Source organism: Thalassophryne amazonica, chromosome 7 (assembly GCF_902500255.1).
Source record: "Thalassophryne amazonica chromosome 7, fThaAma1.1, whole genome shotgun sequence".
NCBI classification, from domain to species: Eukaryota; Metazoa; Chordata; class Actinopteri; order Batrachoidiformes; family Batrachoididae; genus Thalassophryne; species Thalassophryne amazonica.
The window spans coordinates 76,321,683-76,348,296 of NC_047109.1; the positions used below are offsets into that span (position 1 = coordinate 76,321,683).

General features: G+C 44.9%; 1 protein-coding gene across 1 annotated transcript; it reads left to right on the top strand.

The window, feature by feature from the left end:
- The first annotated feature begins 6,505 nt into the window (after positions 1-6,505).
- si:ch211-149k23.9 (germ cell-specific gene 1-like protein) lies at positions 6,506-24,731 on the top strand. Its single transcript, XM_034174602.1, has 6 exons — positions 6,506-6,715; positions 11,786-11,968; positions 12,083-12,130; positions 12,213-12,365; positions 23,403-23,514; positions 24,215-24,731. The coding sequence occupies exons 1-6, from the start codon at positions 6,520-6,522 to the stop codon at positions 24,585-24,587; spliced, it is 1,065 nt and encodes a 354-aa protein (XP_034030493.1). The 5' UTR covers positions 6,506-6,519; the 3' UTR covers positions 24,588-24,731.
- Positions 24,732-26,614: the final 1,883 nt, after the last annotated feature.

Below are 26,614 nucleotides of genomic sequence, written 5' to 3' on the forward strand. Positions count from 1 at the left end.
TGCAGTACTATTTTCCATGTGAAGTGCAGTAATATGTACATGTGTGGGGTAGGTATTTGGTTGAACCCTCGTGTTTGATGTAAACTGGGATACACAGCGGAAAAATTGGAGATTGATATTTATTTACAGGATGTGGCCAACGGTGACAATAAAAAGCTGGTAGGCTTCAAACAAATGCAACTATTGGTAATTTTTTAAAAGTAGGTCAAGGTCACCGGCCTTCGAACCCAAGCTAAGTACTCCTCCAAGGCATGTACCCACCATATATGAAGTTTTTGTAAGCAATAGGTGCTGAGGTACATTGCGGAGAACAAATTTCAGGTGAAGGATTTGACAGTTATGACCATTGTGACCTTGAAAAGTAGGTCAAGGCCACCAACCTTCGAACCCATGCGAAGTACTCCTCCAAGGCATGTACCCATCAAATATGAAGGTTCTGTGAGCAATAGGTGCTGAGCTATGTTGCGGCAAAGGATTTGGCAGTTGTGACCATTGGTGACCTTGGAAACTAGGTCAAGGTCACCGGCCTTCAAACCCATGCAAAGTACTCCACCCTCCCTCGCCCTCACCAACCGCCCCATCACTACTGTGGACTGTCACCGCTTCCTCGGCACCACCATCACCCAGGACCTCAAGTGGGAGTCAACCATCAGCTCCCTCACCAAGAAGGCCCAGCAGAGGATGTACTTCCTGTGGCAGCTGAAGAAGGCCAAGCTGCCTGCCCAGGTGATGGTGCAGTTCTACACGGCCATCATCGAGTCCATCCTCTGCTCCTCCATCACGGTGTGGTACGCCGGGGCCACAGCCAGGGAAAGACACAGACTGCAGCGCATTGTGGCCTGTGCTGAGAAGGTGATCGGCTGTAGCCTTCCATCTCTCCACGACCTGCACATCTCCAGGACTCTGGGCCGAGCAGGTCGGATCACAGCTGACCCTTCTCACCCTGCACACGGTCTATTCGAACCACTTCCCTCAGGCAGGACGCTACGGTCCATCCGGACCAGAACATAAGAACATTAGAACCGCCATAAGAACAGTTTCTTCCCCTCTGCCGTTAGACTCATGAACACTTCATAACTCAGTCACCTTAACCTTAACTCTGTCACTTTATCATTTTATCACGGGTCACTTTAGACAAATGCACTTTGGTTTTTAATTGCACTCCTCCCGATGCACTGTTGTTCTGTGTCATTGCACATAGCCTTTCATATTTCATATTTTATCTTATATTTTATCTTATTTTAGCACATATTTTGTCTTAGCATTTTATATTGCTCTCTGTTTAATGTTGCACCATTATACCAAAGCAAATTCCTAGTCTGTGAATCCTGTTCATTGGCAATGGCAATAAACTTCTTCTGAGTTCTGAAAGCATGTACCCACCAAATATGAAGTTTCTGCGAGAAATAGGTGCGAAGCTACGTTGCGACGAAGGATTTGACACTTGTGACCTTGAAAAGTAGGTCAAGGTCACCGGCCTTCAAACCCATGTGAAGTACTCCTCCAAGGCATGTACCCACCAATTATGAAGATTTTGCAAACAATAGGTGCCGAGCTACATTGCGGCGAATGAATTGTGGCCGGACAGACGGAAGAACAACCCGGATCGGGATGCTATATGCCACGCCTCACGGCACATAAAAACAGAAATTAAACGATGTAGATGGTGAAAAAGCCCCGTAATTGGCAATGTTGTAGAGGGGGGGAAAAAAAAACAGCTGTAACATGTTGCACCACATCGCACCTCTGCTGTGGAGAAAACAAAATAAAACCACATACCATTAAAAAAAAAAAAAAAACATTTTATTGAATCTTTTATCAAGCGGCCAATACAAGTATGAACCGTCTGTTCAGCTGTAGATGACCCATGGTCATAGACGTACACTCATGACATGACATGAATGAAGCAGTTCATGCATTCTTATCATGTCCACATCTACTGGCCCGGCGTGTCCAGCTGGCCCCATGCGCGTATCCAGCGTGACGCGTGTCCTTGTGGACGGTGTGCCACAAGACAGACACCACAACATGGAACAGAGCTCACGTCCATTTCACAGCCTGTCAATGTACGCCGTGCACTCGCTCACTGCAGCCGGTCACAACAGCAATATATGTTTTTATGTATGTCCACATGAGGACAGCAAGCAGACGCGCGTCACAGTGGACAGTTCATGTCCTTCAAAACACAGTATACATGTTCCCCAGCTGGGATGTCCAGAACCAGATCAAATCAAATCAATTTTATTTATATAGCGCCAAATCACAACAAACAGTTGCTCCAAGGAGCTTTATATTGTAAGGCAAAGCCATACAATAATTACGGAAAAACCCCAACGGTCAAAATGACCCCCTGTGAGCAAGCACTTGGCGACAGTGGGAAGGAAAAATTCCTTTTAACAGGAAGAAACCTCCAGCAGAACCAGGCTCAGGGAGGGGCAGTCTTCTGCTGGGACTGGTTGGGGCCGAGATCTGAACAGCTGCTTCTGTCGGTAGCCACGCCAAATGTCAGTTCAGCGCACACACCAACATGTCACTCTTCTGTTATGTGATCATTGTGTTTTAGTTATTTGTTATGTAATTGTGTATGTAAGTTGTGTAGTACTTATTAATATACCTGTCCTTGCTGTGCTCTCCGTGTTTTTAATGTGACACATCGTGTGCCACCGAGCTGTCATTTGTAGCTGTCAGTGAGCACTGCTGGACTGATAGTATTGCACACTGGGCGTTTGCCCGCTGGCCTGATGGCCTACTGGCCTGCGGATTTTTTTTTTTTTTTTTTTTTTTTTTTTTTTTTTACGAAGTAAAGCGAGCTGTGAGCTTTTCATCCGCGTTTTGTTTTGTTTTGTTTTTTGTTTTTTTGTTTTTTGTAGCAGCTACAACTCGTCGTCACCTCTTAATGCGCAGTGACAACAGCACACCTGCACTGAGTTTTACAAAGACATTTTATGCTTTTTTTTTCTCCTTTATTTTGAATTCTGAGCTGAGCCGCTCAGTATCTGCACGTTAAAACAGCTGATCCTCCGCGACGTGTCAACAACTAACACTATTTTCCACTCAAATGCACCTAAACTCTCTTTCTGAGGACCACATGATGTGAAAACGCAATAAAACTTTCTGACCTGTAAATCTGGTCATGTTTTCTGCATAAATAAATGTTATCCATTCTTTGTGCTCAAACACCAAAGCAGGGGTGAATCCAGATGGAATGGGGGCGTGGGGCAAGGATGTCCCCCCCTCACAACACCCCTAGATTAAAGGTCCAGTTTTGAAGTCTTTTTTTTACTACAACTACTAATACTACTTAAAATAATAATAATTTCGACAAGTAAAATGTTTAGAGAAAATTTAAATGTTAGAAAAATGTTAGAAAGAATTTAATAGTTACATTTATTAACAATGTAGGTTAGAAATTACAAGTTTTACTGTTACAGTGCTGTCAACAGTTAAATATGAGGTCAAGAAAGAGGTCTTTATTTTACTTTTTATAAAACAAGTATATATTTTCATTGAAGTCAAGAAAGGGTGACTATAAAGTGAGGCGGGGACCACTACGGCCATGATGGTAAGTGAAGGTTAACTTCAGCTATTAATTGATGAACAGCAACCTAACTTGTTCATAAATCAGACATCTGTGTGTGAGAGAGACATTCTGATCTTCTGGTCCGAAGTAAAGTGCTGTCTAACTGGGTCACTCAGATATGAATTAAGGTTGGATATTATTTTCGTTCGTGCTAACTCTGCCAGTCACGTAACCTAGCCTGGCAATGTAGTCTGTGCAAATGGTGTGCATGGCTAGCTACCATGCTGCCGCCACCAGGTTGTTTCTTTATTCTTTATTCTATTTGTGTGACGGTCGTGCGTCGGTCATACGAAGTATGCTGTTTTGCACAGCCTGCAGTGCGGTGGCGTGGTATAACGGCGTCCCTGTCTAAAATGTATTTTCCCAAGTCCTGGCATAATTTCACATACCTAACATTTTACTTTAAATTGAGAGTCATTCTCTAAGTTGATTAGCAACACAAATTGGTAATAAAATAAATCCTTGATGTTACTTGTAGCTTGTAGTGAGATAGACAACTGTCTCCATCTTGTGGCCTTTTTGTGTATTGCAGTTTCAAAAGTTCAACCTTTGTATCCAGTCACTGGTCCAGTCATCCAGTCATTTCTTGCTTTATATGATGAATTGTATCACACAAGTAATGATATATTATTTATAGTATAGCCTACAGTATTTCTATAACAAATGTTTTTATATAATTTCTATTTCTAAATTTAAGTAACAAGGCTGAATGAAATGACGGCTTATTATGTCTAAAAAGTAATGTGACCTACTGTCAATAGATCGTACTTTTGATAAGCCTATGATAACTGTATTTTGGGAGAACTTTTCATAATGCTTCTTATAGTGTTAAAATGTATGTGTCTCCTGGTGCACATTGATCAGTTAAGGGACCAAAAAAAAAAAAAAAACCACACTGTCACAGCAGGCTTAATTTTTTCCCCCTTCGATACCTAGTGGTGGCCTGGTCTTGGTTAAAAATGTCCGGCCTGAAAAATTTCCCCAGTCCAGCCCTGTCAGTGAGTCTCTGGTCAGCAGCTGGGAGGCGACTTGCCATGCTGTGTGCAATCAGACCTGGCTGTGCGGCCCTCGTGTGATCATGTCTGCATACATTTTAGCATTTTATGAAGTGGGGGTGCGCGAAACACACACGTACATATGTGTTGTGGGGGGGGACACACAGGCACACATGCAAACACATGCATGCCACGTGTGTTGCTTTGCAACGCCACACTTGTGGGGGCACTTAGACAAATTTCACATCCAGCTCGAAAGTAATTGTCTGCTGACTGTTTTCGTGCTGACAGCGCGAATGGCTACACATTTTCTAAGTGCCAAGGGAGCGGTGTTGGATGTTCATGTGTGTCACCTGGAATTTGTCTGACATCTGCCCCGAGAGGGATTGAATGGGCTCTTACAGGGCACACTCTGTCTTTTGCCACTGGTGTGCATGAATAATTGTAGCGACAGGTGTACGAGGCGTTGGAGGCGGCTCAGATTTTTCACAAATGGCATGCAGTTCCTCCTTCATGCACTAGTTGGCTTCAATCGTGTTATGTGTGAAGGGGCCCTAAAGGAGGTAGTCTCAGTGAAAATACTAGTGTATTATGAGGATCATCTTTTCAGATCACCAGTTGGCTTTCAAATTACTCATCCACACATTGTGATAAGGTGATTGATTATTTATAACAATCTATTGCTCTGCAAAACATGCTTAAAATATGAGGACCTGCATACTTTATAAAGATTTGAAGGATCCTGTGAAGACCGTTTTGCACATTAATTTTCGTAAAAATTTATCCAATCAACACATCCCGAGGAAGTCGCCTTTGGATATACTACTTTTTGTACAGATTTTAAAAATGAAATGAAAATTATTTACAATTTGGAGCTTTTAATGGAATCCTGCCAGCCACAAAGGTGTCAGGGCACATCATATTTGATCCTTTTATAGTTTTGGTTCTTATTCAGAAAACTGATTGCGCAATGTGTGTCTTTATGTGTGCATCCGAGTCTGGAGTTGGTTAGCCCTGTAGCTTGTAGGCTGGTAAACCAGACCCATTCAGCTTGCAAATAAATTGTCTTTGCAAACAGAGAATTAGACTCTGCAGTTCAGTAAACATCAGTGGTTCAGATGCATCACAACATTTTTCACACACAAATACATCTGAAGCAAGGCCAACACAGAAATCCTATGAAAACAAATAATTTAGTTGTCTATCTTGCCTGTAATTCTGTTTTAAAAATAAATGAATCCATGGTGTTGTTTTCTTTTCAGGGTCCAGCAGGGATGAACAGGGTGGGAGTCTGAGTCTCTTAATCAGGGAGCAGGGACTCATTCATGTGGACCACAGGAGATGTTCCATCTTCGTGAAGGTCAGCCAGAGGACACAGTGACCTCAGAAATGAGTCCTACTCTCGGCAAGAAGATTCAGTAAAATGACCATCACCATTCGGGCAGTTTGGCTGCGGCCTTTTTGTAATCTGGTCACTTACTTCATTTCATTGTTACTCTCCTTTGTCTTGTATTTTGTTTTAATTCTTTCAATCTGTGGTGATAATTTGAAGTAATTTAAAATAACCTAAAGCTTTTTCTGTATTAGTGCTTTGTGACAGTAGTGTCTTCAGAATATGGCAGCACTGATTATTCAAACGCCACAGTGAAGCTGCCCATAAATACCTCCTTCGTTTTGATTACTATGTTCTACATGCATCCACATCAACGGAGCTCCGTGTGCTCCCTCTGTGCTTCAGCTCCTTTCTTCACCTTCTTTTTTTCTCCTATGTTTATTGTGTTTTTGGTTTCCACTTCAACCTGGTAACTCATTATCACCCAGAATCACACCTGTTCTCCTCCCTCAGATCCACCTGCTGACCCATTTGTCTTGCATGCACGACCCCTGCTTTCTCTCTACTCACACGCAACCCACCCACCCCCCACCCCACCCCACCGTGTGGCCATGCTGGAGCGTATGTCCCGGCGCGCTCGCTCCCTGCTCTCCCTGACCCTGACCACACTGGCTTTGGCCTTCTCCATACTGGCTCTTTGCACATCCTACTGGTGTGAGGGTACTCACAAGGTGGTCAAGCCCCTCTGCCTCTCACCTGTCAAGATGAAGAACTGTGGCCAGAACAACAGTGAGCCGTACACCACAGGTACTGTCATGGCATTCATCCAAAAAGATACTGTGCTTCCACATGCTTTGTTGTGGTTAATTTTTTTTGTAGAACTTATCTTGGTCTTTTAGATTAGCCCTTTGAGATAGCTCTGGGATTTCATAGTCACAGTGGCCAAGTGTGGTAGGGTGGTGACTCTTCTAATGATGTCAGGTCTGAGAATGTACATTGGTGTATCCACTACACCATGGATTTGCCTTGGCTCTTGGATGGCAACCACCAAGGCAGACGAGGTCCATCCCCACTCTCAAAAGTACTGTAGCCATCTGCTGCAACCATGTCAAATGTGGGTGTCCCTTTGGCTTTCACTAGTAGCTGGGGTCCTTTATTGAGGCACCTGCATTTTGGATCATGCCCAGAGATACATGCCACATGATCACAATATCATAGCTGATGTTCCATCACAATGCAAGTGATTCTCCTCATCCGAGTCTCCCTAAGTAACCATTTGACACAAAGTCATTCCGGCAGTACGCACGGCTCCTCAGTAAGTACAGTAAGATGGGAAGCACCGGAACTTTAAAGACTTCAACCATTGCTCTCCTGCAAGAGTACAGCCATCACTACCTCTGTTCATTGTCCTCATGACTCTATAAGCTCTTCCCAGGTGTTGACATGAATGCCACTGAATGTGTCTACGTTTGCCACTTTCACAGTATGTCTTTACTAAGTGATTTGATTTGATTTGATCGTTTATTTAGTCCCCATGGGGGCAATTCAGGTGCAGTCAGCAGTAAAAATTGCATTCATAAAACCACATCATAAAAGTTCATAAAAACACAGCAGAATAAATATACAAAACAAAAACCAAGAAAAATAAGGTGCAAGTCAGTGTAGACTTAAGTACAACAGTGAGTCCTTAGGTGTTATTTAGGAGAGCAATGGCTGTGGGAATAAAAGAGTTTTTTAGTCTGTTGGTTCTGCCAGGCGTCTGCCCAAGGGCAGAAACTTAAATTGTGAGTGCAGAGGGTGTGCCGAATCCGCCATAATTTTCTTGGCTTTTGACACAACCCTTGTTTTAAAAAGGTCCATGATGTCCGTACACTGAGTTCCTGTAATTTTACCGCATTCCTTGACAATATTACAAAGACGGTTGCGATTCTTAAGGTTCAATAAGTTGAGCCAACACAGGAAGGAAAAGGTTAATACAGACTTCACAAAGCAACTGTAGAACATTTTCATGAAGACACCATCTACGTTGTAATTCCTAAGTTTTCGCAGGTGCATTCTTTGATGCGCTATACTGCACACTGCATTAACCTGCAATTCAAAAGATAATTTATTGTCAATTTGAGTGCCCAGATACTTATAATTCTCAACAACATCTATGGGCTTCCCATCAATGGACATTTGATTCAGAACAGGTGGTGTTTTCCTGAAATCAATGTGCATTTCTTTAGTTTTGTCCACATTTATATAGAGAGAGGATGAATGGTACCACTCTAAAAAGTCCAGTAAGACCAAGCTATGGTCTGTGGAGTCATCACCGTACAGAAGGGACAGGATAACTGAATCATCTGCATATTTTATGATGTGATGATTATCATGTTGGCTTTGACAGAGATTAGTATAAAGAACAAACAACAAAGGAGATAAAATGCAGCCCTGAGGGACTCCAGTGGATGATACAACAGCATCGGAGAGAGTTTCATTAACTCTGACTCTCTGCGATCTGTTTGTTAAAAAGTCAATAATCCATAAAATTAGGCCAACATCAATGTTCATGTCTCTTAATCGCTCTGCCAATACATGTGGTTGTATGCAGTTAAAAGCAGAGGAGAAATCAATAAACAACATCCGAATAAAGGTATTTGCACCTTCAAGATGCTGCAAAGCCAGATTAAGTAGAGTGGAGATCGCATCATCCACGCCCCTTCCAGATCTGTATGCGAACTGGAGTGGGTCTAACACTCCCTGTGTTTGTCTTAAAAGCTCCTCTTTCACAATTTTCTCAAAAGTCTTCATAAGAAGAGATGTTAGTGCTATAGGCCTGTAATTGTTCGGTTCTTTAGGTGACTTGTTTTTTGGTATTGGAACAATTGTTGAGGATTTCCAAAGGGAGGGTACTTTGCGAAGTTCCATTGAACAAGAAAAGATGTGGCAGAATATATCAGTCAATTGCTCTGCACAGTTTTTAAGTACCCTTCCCCCAGTACCATCAGGCCCTGAACTTGTCCTTTCTTTAACACTTTTAAGGTGCTTAAGGACCACACCTCTATCAATGGATAAGTTAATATTACTGGGCTCATCATTCTGAAGGACACACGTTTTATGATTAAAATTCAGGACATTAAATCGATTATAAAAAGTATTCAATTCATTTGCAAAGACCACATCTGAAGGAAACAAGTTAGTGCTCAGAACACCAGAGCTTGATTTTGATTCCATTCCTAACATAGATTTCATTCCCTTCCAAGATGAACGTAGATTTCCAGAAGTAAAAAGACTTTGCACTTCTTTCTGCAATATGTGATACATAGACATATCCCCTCCTTCAAAGCATTTATTTCTCTGTATTACTGAGTCTCTAACATCTTTAGAGAACCAGAATTTGTTGTTTGAGAAGGAACGAAATGATCTGCAAGGGATAGTTATGTTTTCACAAAACGAGATGTAGGCAGACACAGTTTCTGTAAGTTCGTCAAGATCTTTGCAATTGTCTTTAAAATCATCCCAATCTGTGCAATCAAGGCACTCCTGGAGGCACTGAATGGAATCTACGTTCCACACAGGCGCTGTGCGTCTCTCTGCTTTGACTCTCTTAAAGAGACGTTGGTAATAGGGCACAAGGTGAATGACATTATGGTCGGATGACCCTAGTGGCGCTCTGCGGAAGGATCTATATGCGCCTTTGATTGACCCAAAACACAGATCGAGACATTTTGTGCTTCGTGTGGGGCAAGTTACATATTGTGTGCTGTGGGTTTTGCTATATCTATAAATCTGTTGGATTATTAGCAAAATTACTATGTTTACACTATTTCATGTGCTGTTGGATGCCGGAAATCATTGACATCATTTACCCCTAAAAGACAAGATTGTAAATAATGTCCAAGACAACATCGTAAAGTTGCGAAGGAATATGTAACTTGACAGACAGCATATGTAACAAGGTGAAATCCAGATTGAAAAGCTGTTCCTCCTGGCTTGAGTGGTTTGAATTCCTCTTTGGCTGACCTAACAGAGCCTTGGTCTCAAATACAAGCAATCTGGTGTTGGAACCCCCCTCCGCCGTGACCCTGCCACAAAGATGTCACCTGATCACATATTGTCAATGAACAGAAACATTAAGCTCTCTAAATGGTAAATGGACTGCATTTATATAGCGCTTTTCCATCTGTATCAGATGCTCAAAGCATTTTACAATAGAGAGAGCACTTACAAAGCAACTGCCACTTCATGTAAAGTGAGTTTGTCCTTCAGTTTTTAAGTGTTGTTCAAGATTATTACGAGAGGTAAGCTGAGCCCGAAAACACAGTAACTGTATAAACACAAGAATTAAGCGATGTGAGCGAGTGGAGCACCCACACCTCCACCAATTCTTTATCAACACCTTGATTTTGGTCATGATGTGAATCACATATCTGTTAATCTGAGTCTTCTTCGACCCTTGATGGACGTCAGAATTCTCTGATTGCTCTTGTTCTCTGCGCACTGACTCCATTGCACCAATACATTGTTGGTCATTTGTAGGACCTTAAAAGGGATTATAGGATGCAAAATATGGCTGGGTGTTACATATTAAATATCCTCAAAATCAAACAATTCTCTGCCCTTGTAGAAATGCTTCCGAAAAGCAAAACTAGTCCTGAAATAGCCTGTTTTAGAGTTCTGTGACATACTGTATGTTATGGAAGCTCATATCAGAGTATTATCTGACTGTTAATCCATTATATTGTTCCAGCACCTCCTTCAGAGGAAGAGGCGTGCCAAGTAAAAGTTCCTTTACCTTTAAATAATTAATACAACAGGCACAAACAGATTTTTTTAAAGGATGCATCACCTTGCAGTCTATGGAATTTTTATTCTTCTTCTTCTTCTTTTTTTTTTTTTTATACAACAAACAATCTCTTTTACAACACTTGAGGTCTCAATTGTAAAACAAACCACTGCTCAAAGTGCAAAGGCAGAAATGTGCATAGACATTCTTTTTACCACTGTTATAAACTCGTGTGTATGCATGGTCCCCGTATAAATTTCAGTCATCTTGAAATAGTATGCACATGCACAATCCTGCTGTCCACTTCCATCTTTAGCCATGAATGGATGTAGACACACCCTCAAGTAAATTATTTGCATATAAAAACACAGTGTGCATCACAGGTTATAACACATGGCTCATTTGGTGGTGTCGGTTCTGGAATAGGGCAGCGCAGTCTCATTTGAACCCTGCGTGATTTGCGGGATTTGACCACTTATGGGGACAGCCGTTCTGTTGCGCAATATATACACAGCATAACTTCACATGGAAAAATGGTGTACTGTTTTGTATTCGGCTGCAATCACCAAAGCAGTCCTGAAAAGTTCAGTTTTTTTGGTTCCTAGTGGAGAAGGGAAGACCAGGCGAATGGGAGAGGTTGTGTCGGTAAGTGTTAGCCTGCACAGCTAACCAGAGTAGCTACGTTCTCTTGCCTGCAAAACTGCCTCGACACGTTTGAGCTCCGGGTCATAAACCAATCTCAACACATGTCCACTTTCCACCACATCGCTACTTTTTCTTTATATTTTCACTTTCTTTGGATGTAATTTGCCCAAAATCTAAGAGAGAGTCCCGTGTTTCTGTCTCTGGAAGTAGAGAAATTTTGTCATATGCGTCATATTTTACCCCTTTAGTGCCCGCCCTCAAACGAGACTGCGCTGCCCAATTACAAACAAGCTCAACTTGAAAAATGTAACGAGGCTATCAAATTGCATTCAGCATATGACTACAGGTATTTATGGCACCCACAATTGACAATGAAAAAAGATTAAAATATCAACAACAGCTCTAAAAAAAAAAAAAAAAAACTTTTTTTCTCCTGTCTGTCATGTTCTTGTGCTGCCACACAGAGAGTCCCACACAGAACCCATTCAACCGCACGCTGTCTCCCGCCAGGAGGGAAGAGCTGGCTAAGATCAGACAGAGACAGCTGGCCAACGCAGTCCACTACATCTGGGAGACTGGAGAAGACAAGTACGCTTTCAGATACTTCCACACAGGCTTCTGGGAAAGCTGTGAGAAGGACACCGATGGTGAGACTACAAAGCAGAAGCTCAAAAGCCTCTACCCTTGGACCTGGTCCTAATATCATTGTAAATGTTGTATTTATTTAAATAGTAGTAAGAATGGTTGGGTTTTTTGTTCAGGGGAGAAGTGCCGCAGTTTCATAGATTTAACTCCTGGGGAGACACAGGGTGAGTCTCAGTGTGTCTGACACAGAAGTGTGTTGTAATTCTTTCTTTTTACACAGTATTAATGTTTTGGTCTGTGCTGCAGCGGTGCTGTGGCTGTCGGTTGTTTCAGAGTTTACCTACATCGGCCTGCTGGGGATGGGCTTCTTATTGATGTGGCTGGAAGTCTTGTGCTGCCATAAGGGGATGTACTCACTAAAAATCAACGCCTACGCAGCCATGTGTACCGTACTGTCGGGTGAGCTCAGTCTTTTTCTGGCTTTCTTCTTTTGAGGTGCTGTTTTAACATTTTGGCCTGTCTAGTCTAGATAATTTGCACTAATGCAGTCAAAAAATTTAATATCCACCCCACAATGTTTTCCTCTCCTGTCCCTTTGTGTTCACATTACTGCAGTCTTGTTCTCTACATACAGACCTTTATCTCCTAAGGTGGGGCTATGCACTTAATCAGGTCCATAAATGTTTGTAGAGTCACAATTTTTATAGTTTTGGCTCTGTGCAGCACCACAATGGAGTTGGAATGAAGCCATCAAGATGTGTTGCTACAGTATTGCAGACTTTCAGTTTTAATTCAAGGGGTTTTACAAAATTTCCGACCATTTTTATACAACCCCAATTCCAATGAAGTTGGGATGTTGTGTAAAATGTAAAAAGACTTTTAATGTTCAAACTGATAACGTTTATTGTTTTTGTGCAAATATTTGCTCATTTTGAAATGGATACCTGCAACACGTTTCAAAAAAGCTGGGACAGTGTTATGTTTATCACTGTGTTACATCACTTTTTCTTCTAACAACACTCAATAAGCATTTGGGAACTGAGGACACTAATTGTTGAAGCTTTGTAGGTGGAATTCTTTCCCATTCTTGCTTGATGTATGACTTCAGTTGTTCAACAGTCCGGGGTCTCCGTTGTTGTATTTTGCGCTTCATAATGCGCCACATATTTTCAATGGGCAACAGGTTTGGACTGCAGGCAGGCCAGTCTAGTGCCCGCAGTCTTTTACTATGAAGCCACGCTGTTGAGACACTTGCATAATGTGTCTTGGCATTGTCTTGCTGAAATAAGCAGGGACGTCCCTGAAAAAGATGTTGCTTGGATGGCAGCATGTGTTGCACCAAAACCTGGATGGTGCCATCACAGATGTGTAAGTTGCCCATGCCATGGGCACTAACACACCCCATACCATCACAGATGCTGACTTTTGAACTTTGCGCTGGTAACAATCTGGATGGTCTTTTTCCTCTTTTGTCTGGAGGACACAACATCCATGATTTCCAAAAACAATTTGAAATGTGGGCTCATCAGACCACAGCACACTTTTCCACTTTGTGTCTGTCCATTTTAAATGAGCTCGGGTCCAGAGAAGGTGGCGGTGTTTCTGGATGTTGTTGATGTATGGCTATCGCTTTGCATGGTAGAGTTTTAACTTGCACTTGTAGATGTAGCGACAAACTGTGTTAACTGACAGTGGTTTTCTAAGCCCAAGCAGTAAGATCCTTTACACAATGATGTCGATTTTTAATGCAGTGCCGCCTGAAGGATCGAAGGTCACGGGCATTCAATGTTGGTTTTCGGCCTTGCCGCTTACATGTAGAAAGTTCTCCAGATTCTCTGAATCTTCTGATTATATTGTAGTGGGATGAAGGTCCCGGGTCTTAACTTGGCTAAGGGGGAATTCCTCTTTGGCTGACCTGGTAGAGGAATGGTCTTTAGTGCGAGCTGTCCGGGTTCGATCCCACCGCCGTCCCAGCCACAAAGGTCCTATGGTCACAATATTATGGACTGTAGATGATGGAATCACTAAATTAAAACTTGAAACATTGTTCTTAAACTGTTGGACTATTTTTTCATGCAGTTGTTCACAAAGTGGTGATCCTTGCCCCATCGTTGCTTGTGAATGGCTGAGACTTTTTGGATTGCTCCTTTTATACCCAATCATGAGTGTCCTCAGTTCCAAAACACTTATTGAGCGTTGTTAGAAGGAAAGGTGATGTAACACAGTGATAAACATACCACTGTCCCAGCTTTTTTGAAATGTGTTGCAGGCGTCCATTTCAAAATGAGCAAATATTAATCCAAAAACAATAAAGTTTGAACATTAAATATCTTGTCTTTGTGGTGCATTTGGTACAATATAGGTTGAAAATGATTTGCAAATCATTGTATTCTATTTTTATTTACATTTCACACAACGTCCAAACTTTACTGGAATTGGGGTTGTACAAACTAGCCAATAGTACCCAAGGGCATGAACAAAGTAAGAGCTACAGCAATGAGACATTTGAGTCAAATGACCTTGATCATCACTCAAATGATATACATTTGGATGTGCTGCATTTGGTCAAAATTGTGTTGAAAATCAAATTCCATGACCTTTTTCCAAAATGAATTCTTTAAAGTGGAGGTGACACTATAAGTAATGTTTTTTTGGAGTATTTAAGATTTAAATTAAACAACAGTTCGAAATTTATCCTTTCCTGGTGTGCAGTTAATGAAGAGATAAATATTTGGATTTTGAACTGCGCACCACTAAAATCCAGGATGTAATTTGTCACCTTCAAATCATCTGCATGTGTTTTGGCTGTGTCCAAAACTAGGGTCTTTCTGGGAATATATTTTCAATGTTTTGAGCAGAGCCTATCAGTGTGTGATCGTTCCAAACTCCTTATCTGCAATTTTTGGTATTCCCCCTGTTGCACGTCTGCCAAAAGCATTTAAATGGACCTTGGCATTCACCACATTGCTGGCCCGTAGGCTGATTTTGTTAAATTGGAAACTTGGAAGCTTACTGTATAATCTAAAGCAAAAAACAATTAAAGCTTTTGCTTTATGGCTCAGAAAAGTCATTCATGACACATTAAATCCATTTTTGCATTATATTGATTCTTTGAATGTTATTTATGACATGGAAGATGATTAGATTATATTATTACTGTTTTTTTCTTTCTTTTTCTTTTCTTCTTTTCTCCCCACCTTTTTCCTCCATATTGTTATGACTGTCTGTTATACTACATTTTGTTCATGGGAGTGTGTATGTGTGTTTGTTTGGACTTTGGGTTTGAGAGGTGGTTGGGGTGGTTGTTGACATGCAGTTGGAACAGGAAGAATGTGCACTAAATGTATAAGCTATCAGCTATTTTGCTTTACTGCACATTGGGTTTTGTCTGTTAAAAGAAGAACATTCAATAAATAAAGTTGGAAAAAAAAATTATCGGTCGATTATGACCACAGGGCTGGGAACAAAAGGTTTATCATCTGCATGCTGAAATCGCCTGCATTATTTATTTATTTATTTTATAATAACCATTCTGTGTTCTGAACTCTGCCAATATCATCACTGTTGTCAGACTGAAGGTTTTCCTCCAAGGTTTAGTCTCACTTATTGTGGTCTAAATAAGGCTCAAAACCATAAGGCTGTGTCCTCCACAGCTGCTTCAGAATCAACTGCAGACTGGACTTTAAAAAAAAAAAAAAAAGAAGCTCCACACGAGAAAAAAAAAAAGAATTGTCTGAAAACGGCTCGACCTCCTCGATGTTTACAGTTGATTTGGACTTGAATCACCAGGTGCCTTTCTGGTGATGATGCACCAACAATATGGTTGCGGCTGAGAGCTGAAATAGAGCGCAGGCTTCAGACAGCTGTTGTTTATCCTTCACCTGTGCACTTATCATTGATTTTTATTGTTGAGGATTTTTTTTTAAATATAAACATTTAATCATTTTATTGCTTAATTGTGCACATTTTTTTGGTGCCACCTACATTTTAAGGGAAATTTTAAGGTCAACCTTTATTGACATACAGGTTTGGTATAGAAATCACTAAAAGGACCTGGCAGGAATAGGCCAATGAACAGAGAGGCAGACATGAGCTTGGGGACGATGATTCACCTTTGGGAAATTTAATCTTGCCTGGGCAATTCTCACCTCCATATGTGCACCATGTTTGTTGGATATATGAGTGTAAAATCCAAGTTTTATCCTTTGACCTTTGTCAAAACAATCCCTTTAAGGGAAATCCAAATAAAACTGGGTGGAAATTGTTGGGAAGGTGTCGTAACACGGACCCACAACAGGGGGCGCAAATGAACGGACAATGGATAAGAGAAGGAGTAACAATTTAATGTTGCACAAGAACACAACGTAATATAAACAAGAGTGCTGCCAATCATACACAAGAGGACTGCGGGCAGGCTTGAAGATAGGAGACCTCGGATGAACGAAGAGCCGGGGCCCACACCGCTTCTACCACCAACGGCCTGAAGAACACCGAAGCCGCCAAGCCCTGAGTCCCCAGGTGGTCTCTGTCCTCCGTTGTCGACCCTGGTACTGCTGGCAGACAGAAACAGAAGGTGGTGAGTGTGAATCCTCACACCCAGCAACCTTGATTAATGATTCCTCTTGGAGGGAGAACCTCCACCTCCAATCATACACACGTGCAGCTCCTGTTTACCACTTATCGGTTTTGGGGTGTGAGGCGAAGTCGTCGCAGTCACACCAAACGCCAAAAATCCCAGATAAGGAATACCAACAGGAAAAACAGCTGCAAAACAGATCAGATTATTATTCGCAATAATCACAGCAGAGAAGTTTACCTCGAATCGTAGGAGATTTCTCGGCGAGGAGGTGGAGTCGCCGTCCGGCCTTTATGGTGATGATGATGATGAGATGAATGAGTGACAGCTGGTGTTGAGGATGATTGACGGCTGTCACTCCCAGTGGTTCTGGCGCCCTCTTGTGCTTGAAGCCCGCACTCCAAGCAGGGCGCCATCTTGTGGTGGTGAGCCAGCAGTACCTCCTCTTCAGCGGCCCACACAACAGGACCCCCCCCTCAACGGGCGCCTCCTGGCGCCCGACCAGGCTTGTCCGGGTGTCGGTGGTGGAAATCGACCAGAAGGGCCGGGTCCAGGATGAAGCTCCTCTTCACCCAGGAGCGTTCTTCGGGTCCGTAACCCTCCCAGTCCACCAAGTACTGAAAACCCCGACCCTTCCGACGGACGTCCAGGAGCCGACGAACAGTCCATGCCGGCTCCCCGTCGATGATCCGGGCAGGAGGTGGGTCGGGTCCGGGGGTGCAGAGCGGTGAGGTGTGGTATGGCTTGAGTTTGGAAACATGAAAAACCGGATGGATCCGCAGTGAAGCCAGGAGTGTTAGCTTCACTGCGGCCGGACTGAGGATCTTGGCGATGGGGAACGGCCCGATGAAGCGGTCCTTGAGTTTGTGGGATGTCACCTGGAGCGGGATATCCTTGGTGGATAGCCACACCTCCTGCCCTGGTTGGTATGTAGGGGCCGGGGAACGCCGGCGATCTGCATGGGCCTTGGCCCTCGTCCGGGCCTGCAACAGGGCAGAGCGGGCGGTCCGCCACACCCGGCGGCACCTCCGCAGGTGGGCCTGGACCGAGGGTACCCCGACCTCTCCCTCCACAAGTGGGAATAACGGGGGCTGGTAGCCCAGACACGCTTCAAAGGGGGAGAGGCCGGTGGCAGAGGATACTTGGCTGTTGTGAGCGTACTCGATCCAGGCCAGATGGTTACTCCAGGCCGCCGGGTGAGTGGAGGTGACACAACGAAGAGCCTGTTCAAGGTCCTGGTTCGCCCGCTCTGCCTGGCCGTTCGTCTGTGGGTGATACCCGGACGAGAGACGCACGGTGGCCCCCAGCTCCTTACAAAAACTCCTCCAGACTTGCGAGGAAAACTGGGGACCACGATCCGAGACGATGTCCGACGGTATCCCATGCAGACGCACGACGTGGTGGACCAGGAGGTCTGCCGTCTCCTGGGCCGTCGGGAGCTTCGGGAGGGCCACGAAGTGGGCCGCCTTGGAGAACCGGTCCACTATCGTCAGTATGGCGGTGTTGCCCTGGGACGGCGGGAGGCCCGTGACGAAGTCCAGGCCGATGTGGGACCAGGGGCGATGAGGCACAGGCAGGGGTTGGAGTAGGCCCCTGGTCTTGCGATGGTCCGCCTTGCCCCTGGCACAGGTGGTGCAGGCCTGGACGTAGTCCCGGACGTCGGCTTCCAGTGACGCCCACCAGAAGCGCTGCTGGACTACTGCCACGGTCCTACGCACTCCAGGATGACAGGAGAGCTTGGATCCGTGGCAGAAGTCCAAGACGGCAGCCCTAGCCTCTGGTGGGACGTAGAGTCTGTTCTTCGGACCGTCTCCTGGGTCCGGGTTCTTTGCCTGGGCCTCCCGGACGATCTCCTCCACGTCCCAGGTGAGGGTGGCCACGACAGTGGACTCGGGAAGGATGGTGTCGATGGGGTCCGACAACTCGGCCTTGGCTTCCTCTTCGTGCACCCGGGACAATGCATCGGATCGTTGATTCTTGGTCCCGGGGCGGTAGGTGATCCGGAAGTCAAAGCGCGCGTAGAACAGGGACCAGCGGGCTTGCCTGGGGTTCAGCCGCTTGGCGGTCCGGATGTACTCCAGGTTCCGGTGGTCCGTAAAAACCGTGAAAGGCCCCGTAGCTCCCTCCAACAGGTGTCTCCACTCCTCTAGAGCCTCCTTCACCGCGAGGAGTTCTCGATTGCCCACGTCATAATTCCGTTCAGCGGGGGTCAACCTGCGGGAATAGTAGGCACAAGGATGGAGAACCTTATCGGACTCCCCGCTCTGGGACAGCACGGCTCCTATTCCTGAGTCTGAGGCGTCCACCTCCACTACAAACTGGCGAGTAGGATCAGGCTGCACCAGAACTGGAGCAGATGAAAATCTGCGTTTCAACTCCCTAAACGCGGCTTCGCACCGGTCCGACCAGGTGAATGGGACTTTAGTGGAGGTCAGGGCGGTCAGGGGGCTAGCAACCTGACTGTAACCCTTAATGAACCTCCTGTAGAAGTTTGCGAAGCCGAGGAACTGTTGCAGCTTCCTACGGCTCTTTGGTTGGGGCCAATCCCTCACCGCCGCAACCTTGGCCGGATCCGGGGCGACGGAGTTGGAGGAGATGATAAACCCCAAGAAGGACAGAGAAGTGCGGTGAAACTCACACTTCTCGCCTTTCACAAACAGCCGGTTTTCTAACAACCGCTGTAGGACCTGACGTACATGTCGGACATGGGTCTCAGGATCCGGGGAAAAGATGAGTATATCATCCAGATATACGAAGACAAACCGGTGCAGGAAGTCCCGCAAGACGTCATTAACCAAGGCTTGGAACGTCGCGGGGGCATTAGTGAGGCCGAACGGCATGACTAGGTACTCAAAATGACCTAACGGGGTGTTAAATGCCGTCTTCCATTCGTCTCCCTTCCGGATCCGAACTAGGTGGTACGCATTCCTAAGATCGAGTTTCGTGAATATTTTGGCTCCATGCAGGGGTGTGAACACCGAATCCAAGAGGGGCAATGGGTATCGATTGCGAACCGTGATCTCGTTCAATCCCCTGTAATCGATGCATGGACGAAGTCCGCCGTCTTTCTTGCCCACAAAAAAGAAACCAGCACCCATCGGGGAGGTGGAGTTCCGGATCAACCCGGCGGCCAAGGAGTCCCGGATGTAGGTCTCCATTGATTCGCGTTCCTGACTTGAGAGGTTGTACAGTCTACTGGACGGGTACTCAACGTCCGGAATCAAATCAATGGCGCAATCGTACGGTCGGTGCGGTGGAAGGGTGAGCGCCAGATCTTTGCTGAAGACGTCAGCCAGATCATGGTACTCCCCTGGCACCGCCGTCAGATTGGGAGGGGTTTTAACCTCCTCCTTAGCCGTGATTCCGGGGGGAACCGAGGATCCTAAACACTCCCGGTGGCAGGTTTCGCTCCACTGCACCACGACCCCAGACGGCCAATCGATCCGGGGATTGTGCTTCACCATCCAAGGAAAACCCAAAATCACTCAGGATTAACACTGGGATTCGTGCTGATTTGCGGGGTCTTCCCGTGCACATGTTATGGCCCACCCTTAGCCCAGTTTCTAAGGACGGGCGTTGGTGTTTGACCGTTTGGGGCAGTCCTTTAACATGTGTTCACATGAGCCACAGTAAAAACATTCCCCGCGGGCCAGTCTCCTTTGTCTGATATCTGATCTCACTTTAGCCCTGCTCGTGTCCATAGCTTCGTCAGCAGGGGGAGCTGTTGCCACACGGAGCCCACTGGCAATGGAGCGTGGGGACTACGTCACCCTTTCAGACCCGGAAGAGAGAGGGACGGCTTGTGCCCGGCCACGCCCCCCGGCCTGCTCCCGACGGTGTTCATTCAAGCGGTTGTCTAAGCGTATAACCAGAGTGACAAGCCCGTCGAAAGTCTGTGGTTCGTCCTTAGCCAGTAAATGCTCCTTCAGTACTGGAGACAGTCCGCTTATGAAGGCAGCGCGGAGCGCAACGTCATTCCAACCCGACCTCGCAGCCGCGATGCGGAAGTCGACAGCGTAATCAGCTGCGCTCCGACGCCCCTGTCTCAGTGACAGCAGCACGGTCGAGGCGGTCTCGCCTCTGTTGGGATGATCAAACACCTGTTTGAATTCCCGTATAAACCCAGCGTATGACATCAGAAGCCATGACTGCTGTTCCCAGAGCGCTGTAGCCCAAGCGCGTGCCTCACCTCGAAGCAGATTAATTACATAAGCCACCCGGGTGGCGTCTGCTGCGTACATGACTGGACGCTGTGCAAAAACGAGCGAACACTGCATCAAGAAGTCTGCGCACGTTTCCACACAGCCTCCGTACGGTTCAGGAGGACTTATGTAAGCTTCAGGGGACGGTGGGGGGGGTAGTTGAACGGCCAGTGGAACATCTACATTAGGCCCCGGGCCAGCAGGAGGAGACACTGCAGCGACGCTCGACTCGCGTGCTTCCACTCTGGCGGTGAGAGCCTCCATCCTCTGATTAAGGATTGCATTTTGCTCAGTTACCAGCTGTAACTGAGCAGTGAAAGCGGTAAGGATTTGCTGCAGATCACTTACCACGCCTCCTGCTGACGCCTGCGCTCCTTGTTCTCCCATTGGCTGTTCAAGCTGTGGTTGACGCCCCTCGGGATCCATGACGAATGGCCGAGAAATCCTGTTGGGAAGGTGTCGTAACACGGACCCACAACAGGGGGCGCAAATGAACGGACAATGGATAAGAGAAGGAGTAACAATTTAATGTTGCACAAGAACACAACGTAATATAAACAAGAGTGCTGCCAATCATACACAAGAGGACTGCGGGCAGGCTTGAAGATAGGAGACCTCGGATGAACGAAGAGCCGGGGCCCACACCGCTTCTACCACCAACGGCCTGAAGAACACCGAAGCCGCCAAGCCCTGAGTCCCCAGGTGGTCTCTGTCCTCCGTTGTCGGCCCTGGTACTGCTGGCAGACAGAAACAGAAGGTGGTGAGTGTGAATCCTCACACCCAGCAACCTTGATTAATGATTCCTCTTGGAGGGAGAACCTCCACCTCCAATCATACACACGTGCAGCTCCTGTTTACCACTTATCGGTTTTGGGGTGTGAGGCGAAGTCGTCGCAGCCACACCAAACGCCAAAAATCCCAGATAAGGAATACCAACAGGAAAAACAGCTGCAAAACAGATCAGATTATTATTCGCAATAATCACAGCAGAGAAGTTTACCTCGAATCGTAGGAGATTTCTCGGCGAGGAGGTGGAGTCGCCGTCCGGCCTTTATGGTGATGATGATGATGAGATGAATGAGTGACAGCTGGTGTTGAGGATGATTGACGGCTGTCACTCCCAGTGGTTCTGGCGCCCTCTTGTGCTTGAAGCCCGCACTCCAAGCAGGGCGCCATCTGGTGGTGGTGAGCCAGCAGTACCTCCTCTTCAGCGGCCCACACAACAGAAATCTGCCAAAGGACCTTGGCAGAGTAGGGGAACAAACAGTTAGAGAAATGTTTATCAAATTATAGTATCAGTCCCTCAATTTTCAGAGGCCATAAATAGTTTGACAAAAAAAAAAAAAAAAACTGGACCTAATACAGTTTTGATCACCCTGGCTTATACGAGGTCTGTCAATAAAGTATAGGTCCTTTTTATTTTTTTCAAAAACTATATGGATTTCATTCATATGTTTTTACGTCAGACATGCTTGAACCCTCGTGCGCATGCGTGAGTTTTTCCACGCCTGTCGGTGACGTCATTCGCCTGTGAGCACTCCTTGTGGGAGGAGTCGTCCAGCCCCTCGTCGGAATTCCTTTGTCTGAGAAGTTGCTGAGAGACTGGCGCTTTGTTTGATCAAAGTTTTTTCTAAACCTGTGAGACACATCGAAGTGGACATGGTTCGAAAAATTAAGCTGGTTTTCGGTGAAAATTTTAACAGCTGATGAGAGATTTTGAGGTGATACTGTCGCTTTAAGGACTTCCCACGGTGCGAGACGTCGCGCAGCGCTCTCAGGCGCCGTCGTCAGCCTGTTTCAAGCTGAAAAACGCCACATTTCAGGCTTCCTGGATCAATAGAGCCTGAAATGTGGAGGTTTTCAGCTTGAAACAGGCTGACGACGGCGCCTGGGAGTGCTGCACGACGTCTCGCACCGTGGGAAGTCCTTAAAGCGACAGTATCACCTCAAAATCTCTCATCAGCCGTTAAAATTTTCACCGAAAACCAGCTTAATTTTTCGAACCGTGTCCACTTCAATGTGTCTCACAGGTTTAGAAAAAATTTTGATCAAACAAAGCGCCAGTCTCTCAGCAACTTCTCAGACAAAGGAATTCCGACGAGGGGCTGGACGACTCCTCCCACAAGGAGTGCTCACAGGCGAATGACGTCACGGACAGGCGTGGAAAAACTCACGCATGTGCATGAGGGTTCAAGCATGTCTGACGTAAAAACATATGAATGAAATCCATATAGTTTTTGAAAAAAATAAAATGGACCTATACTTTATTGACAGACCTCGTACATCAGCCGATGGATAGGAGGTGTTTGAATGCAATCTGCCATCCCTACAGGACCTGTGTTCCTCCAGGGCCCTGATGCGAGCAAGGAAGATTGTGGCCGACTCTTGTACTTCTCACAGAAGTGTTTTTTCTTTTTCTTTTTTATTATTGTTGTTATGCACCAATAACACCAGATCAAATTCCTTGTGAGAACTTGACAATAAATTTGATTCTGATTCTGATGTGATATGGTTTTGGTTATGATAGGTCAACGATCAAGGTCAATTTTTTTCAGCCTCATGTGCATGTATTTAAAAATGCCTTAATTTCTGGGTATGATTTTATATTTTTATTGTTGTTAGTGAATCTGGCTGTTTAAAACCCCATATAACCTTTCTCATCATACTTTCTGAACCCTCTTCATCTTGTCATGTATACTTGTTGATCTCACTGTGCAGGTCTCCTTGGGATGGTGGCACACATGATGTACACCACTGTATTTCAGATGGCAGTAATTGTAGGCCCCAAAGACTGGAGACCTCAGTCCTGGGACTACGGATGGTCATTTGCGTAAGTGATTATTTTGTACTCCTTCCATGTATCTGTGAAGGCTCTCAGTTGTCCAGGTTGTTTCCATAGTAGAGAAGCTTGAACCTTCAACTGGACTGGGTTGCTTGACGCAAGGACGTTTCACTTCAAATCACCGACGTTTCTTCAGCTAAAATTCTTGCTCTGGTAGTCTGACTTCTGTCTTCACTCTTGTAGAGAAGAATAACAGAAGCCACAAAAGCTGTTGTTTTAAACCTAATCAGACCCCTCCTACTGAGAGGCAGACTGCTATAGGCTTGTGACTAAACAATTGCTCTTATTAGCACTTATTGTGCTCTAGTTAGCACCCTCCTAATGACAGGGCAGCTGTCCCTCATAACGATGGGACTGATGCCTCTCCTGACGACTCTCCTGATGACAAAGAGACAAAGAGACCAGACAGAAAAGAGACGGAGCCAAGAAGAAGAGGAGTGTCTCTCCCTTATTTAGCAGGAGTAGGGGAAAAACTGCAAGAGTCAAGACAGAAGTCAGACTACCAGAGCAAGAATTTCAGCTGAGGAAGCTTCGCGATTTGAAGCGAAACATCATCGCATCAAGCAACCCAGTCCAGTCGAAGATTCAAGCTTCTCTACTCCTTCCATGTACATAAGATACTGGTGACTGACATGTTACTGGTTGTTCTGCTCTTCAAATATCATGTTTCAATCCCCTCTGCTCTTAGGCTTGCCTGGGTATCCTTCAGTTGCTGTATGGGTGCTGCCGTGGTAACACTTAACTCTTATACAAAAACCATCATTGAACTTCGCCGCAGGCAGAGGCTTCACATGGAAGAAGCTCAAGCCACCACTCAAGCCCCTTCTTACAATGAGTCTGTTCCAGGGGTCGGATTCTACTCCATCAGCGGCCTACTGCAATGCCCAGATGGGATGATTGATGTGGCATGGGCACCAAACGGCAACGTAGTCGGAGTGGGAAACGGGGATGTGCCAACACTGGTTTTATTAGGTGGCTGTGGACCAGAGGGTTGTGAAGACTGTGAGAGAGAGATGGACGAGATGGAGGGGGCCGTGGACCATGTGGATTCACCTTGCTAACAGCCAAAATTGAGAAAGGAAAGACGCTGTCTCAATCCTGGTAAATACTCAGGAGCAGCAGAGAGACATGCTGGACTTTTTTGTTTTCCAGTTTGACTCTGAGACTATTCATGCTACTTATCAAAATGGAAACCTGCAGAACATGCACAATTCAGGACTTGCACATGTTCTGGGTGTTTTTTAAGTGCCTGATACTGTTTGTGCACACATGCTGTCCTTTAGAGAAAAAGTACAATATAATGTCTCAGCAGGACATTAATTTTTTTCAGTCTGGTCTCTGTCCTCTTACAGTTTTCACGTTCAATGAAACAGTCTCTGCAAAGATGCACAGACCAACCCAAGAGCTAAGAGGAGGAAAGATTAGAGATTTTGGAAAAAACTGCTCTGTGATTTTGAGCAGAAGATTATGTGCAGACCAGTAATCCCGAGTTGGCTGGAAAGAAGGTGAAAAGATTGAGGAGCCATGTGAAGGGACGGAGCGCGTGCAAGCACACGCTGATGCAACCTCTAAGGTGTAAGCATTAATTTACAAACTGATTTTTTGTTTTGTTTTGTTTTGCTTTTTACACAGCTATTCATGGGTCTTGCTTAAGACGCATATTGAGACATTTACTCAACTTCACTGTGTGTCATTTGTTTGTTATTTTAAAATAATCCTGGATTTACTGACTGGAATCAACATAAGTGAAAACGTAAGACCCAAAGCACAACTTTGGTGAGTTCTCACGTAATATTAAATGGTGTGTTTTTTAGGTCAAAGAAAAACTTATTGTTTTCCTGGCAAAGTGATTTTATGAGCACAGAAATGTGAGAAAATCCTTTATTGATTACATTGTATAAAGTACAACATTGGAACACTAAAACTTCTAAAACATGTACAGTTCTTTAAAAAAGAAGCTAAAATAAAAAATCTGATAGTGTTCATTAAGTTTTATCCAGACCAAACATCTGTTTTAAACCAATTAAAGGTGATGAAAGTATTTTTTATCACAAATGTACAAATGATCTTCAGTTGCATTGTCCAGGATCCAAATCACACCAAGAAAATAATGTTTGCCATGTTTCCCTTCTTTTTCATTCTCTTTGACGTAAAACCTCTGATAAACATTAACACAAATTAACCAAAAGGAAGCTAAAAGCACTGAGCAAACGTTTTTCACAACATAGATTATATACATATATATATATATATATATATATATATATATATATATATACACACACACACACACACACACACACACACACACACACACACACACACACACACACACACACACACACACTCAACAAAAATATAAACACAACACTTTTGGTTTTGCTCCCATTTTGTATGAGATGAACTCAAAGATCTAAAACTTTTCCACATACACAATTATCACCATTTCCCTCAAATATTGTTCACAAACCAGTCTAAATCTGTGATAGTGAGCACTTCTCCTTTGCTGAGATAATCCATCCCACCTCACAGGTGTGCCATATCAAGATGCTGATTATACACCATGATTAGTGCACAGATGTGCCTTAGACTGCCCACAATAAAAGGCCACTCTGAAAGGTGCAGTTTTGTTTTATTGGGGGGGGATACCAGTCAGTATCTGGTGTGACCACCATTTGCCTCATGCAGTGCAACACATCTCCTTCGCATAGAGTTGATCAGGTTGTCAATTGTGGCCTGTGGAATGTTGGTCCATTCCTCTTCAATGGCTGTGCGAAGTTGCTGGATATTGGCAGGAACTGGTACACGCTTTCGTATACGCCGGTCCAGAGCATCCCAAACATGCTCAATGGGTGACATGTCCGGTGAGTATGCCGGCCATGCAAGAACTGGGACATTTTCAGCTTCCAAGAATTGTGTACAGATCCTTGCAACATGGGGCCGTGCATTATCCTGCTGCAACATGAGGTGATGTGAACCGGGATTCATCCGTGAAGAGAACACCTCTCCAATGTGCCAAACGCCAGCGAATGTGAGCATTTGCCCACTCAAGTCGGTTACGACGGCAAACTGGAGTCAGGTCGAGACC

Coding starts and splice junctions, on each gene's coding strand:
- si:ch211-149k23.9 (XM_034174602.1), top strand. CDS start 6,520: ATGCTGGAGCGTATGTCCCGGCGCGCTCGCTCCCTGCTCTCCCTGACC. Junction 12,131..12,212: donor AACTCCTGGGGAGACACAGG/GTGAGTCTCAGT, acceptor TCTGTGCTGCAG/CGGTGCTGTGGCTGTCGGTT. Junction 23,515..24,214: donor GACTACGGATGGTCATTTGC/GTAAGTGATTAT, acceptor CTCTGCTCTTAG/GCTTGCCTGGGTATCCTTCA.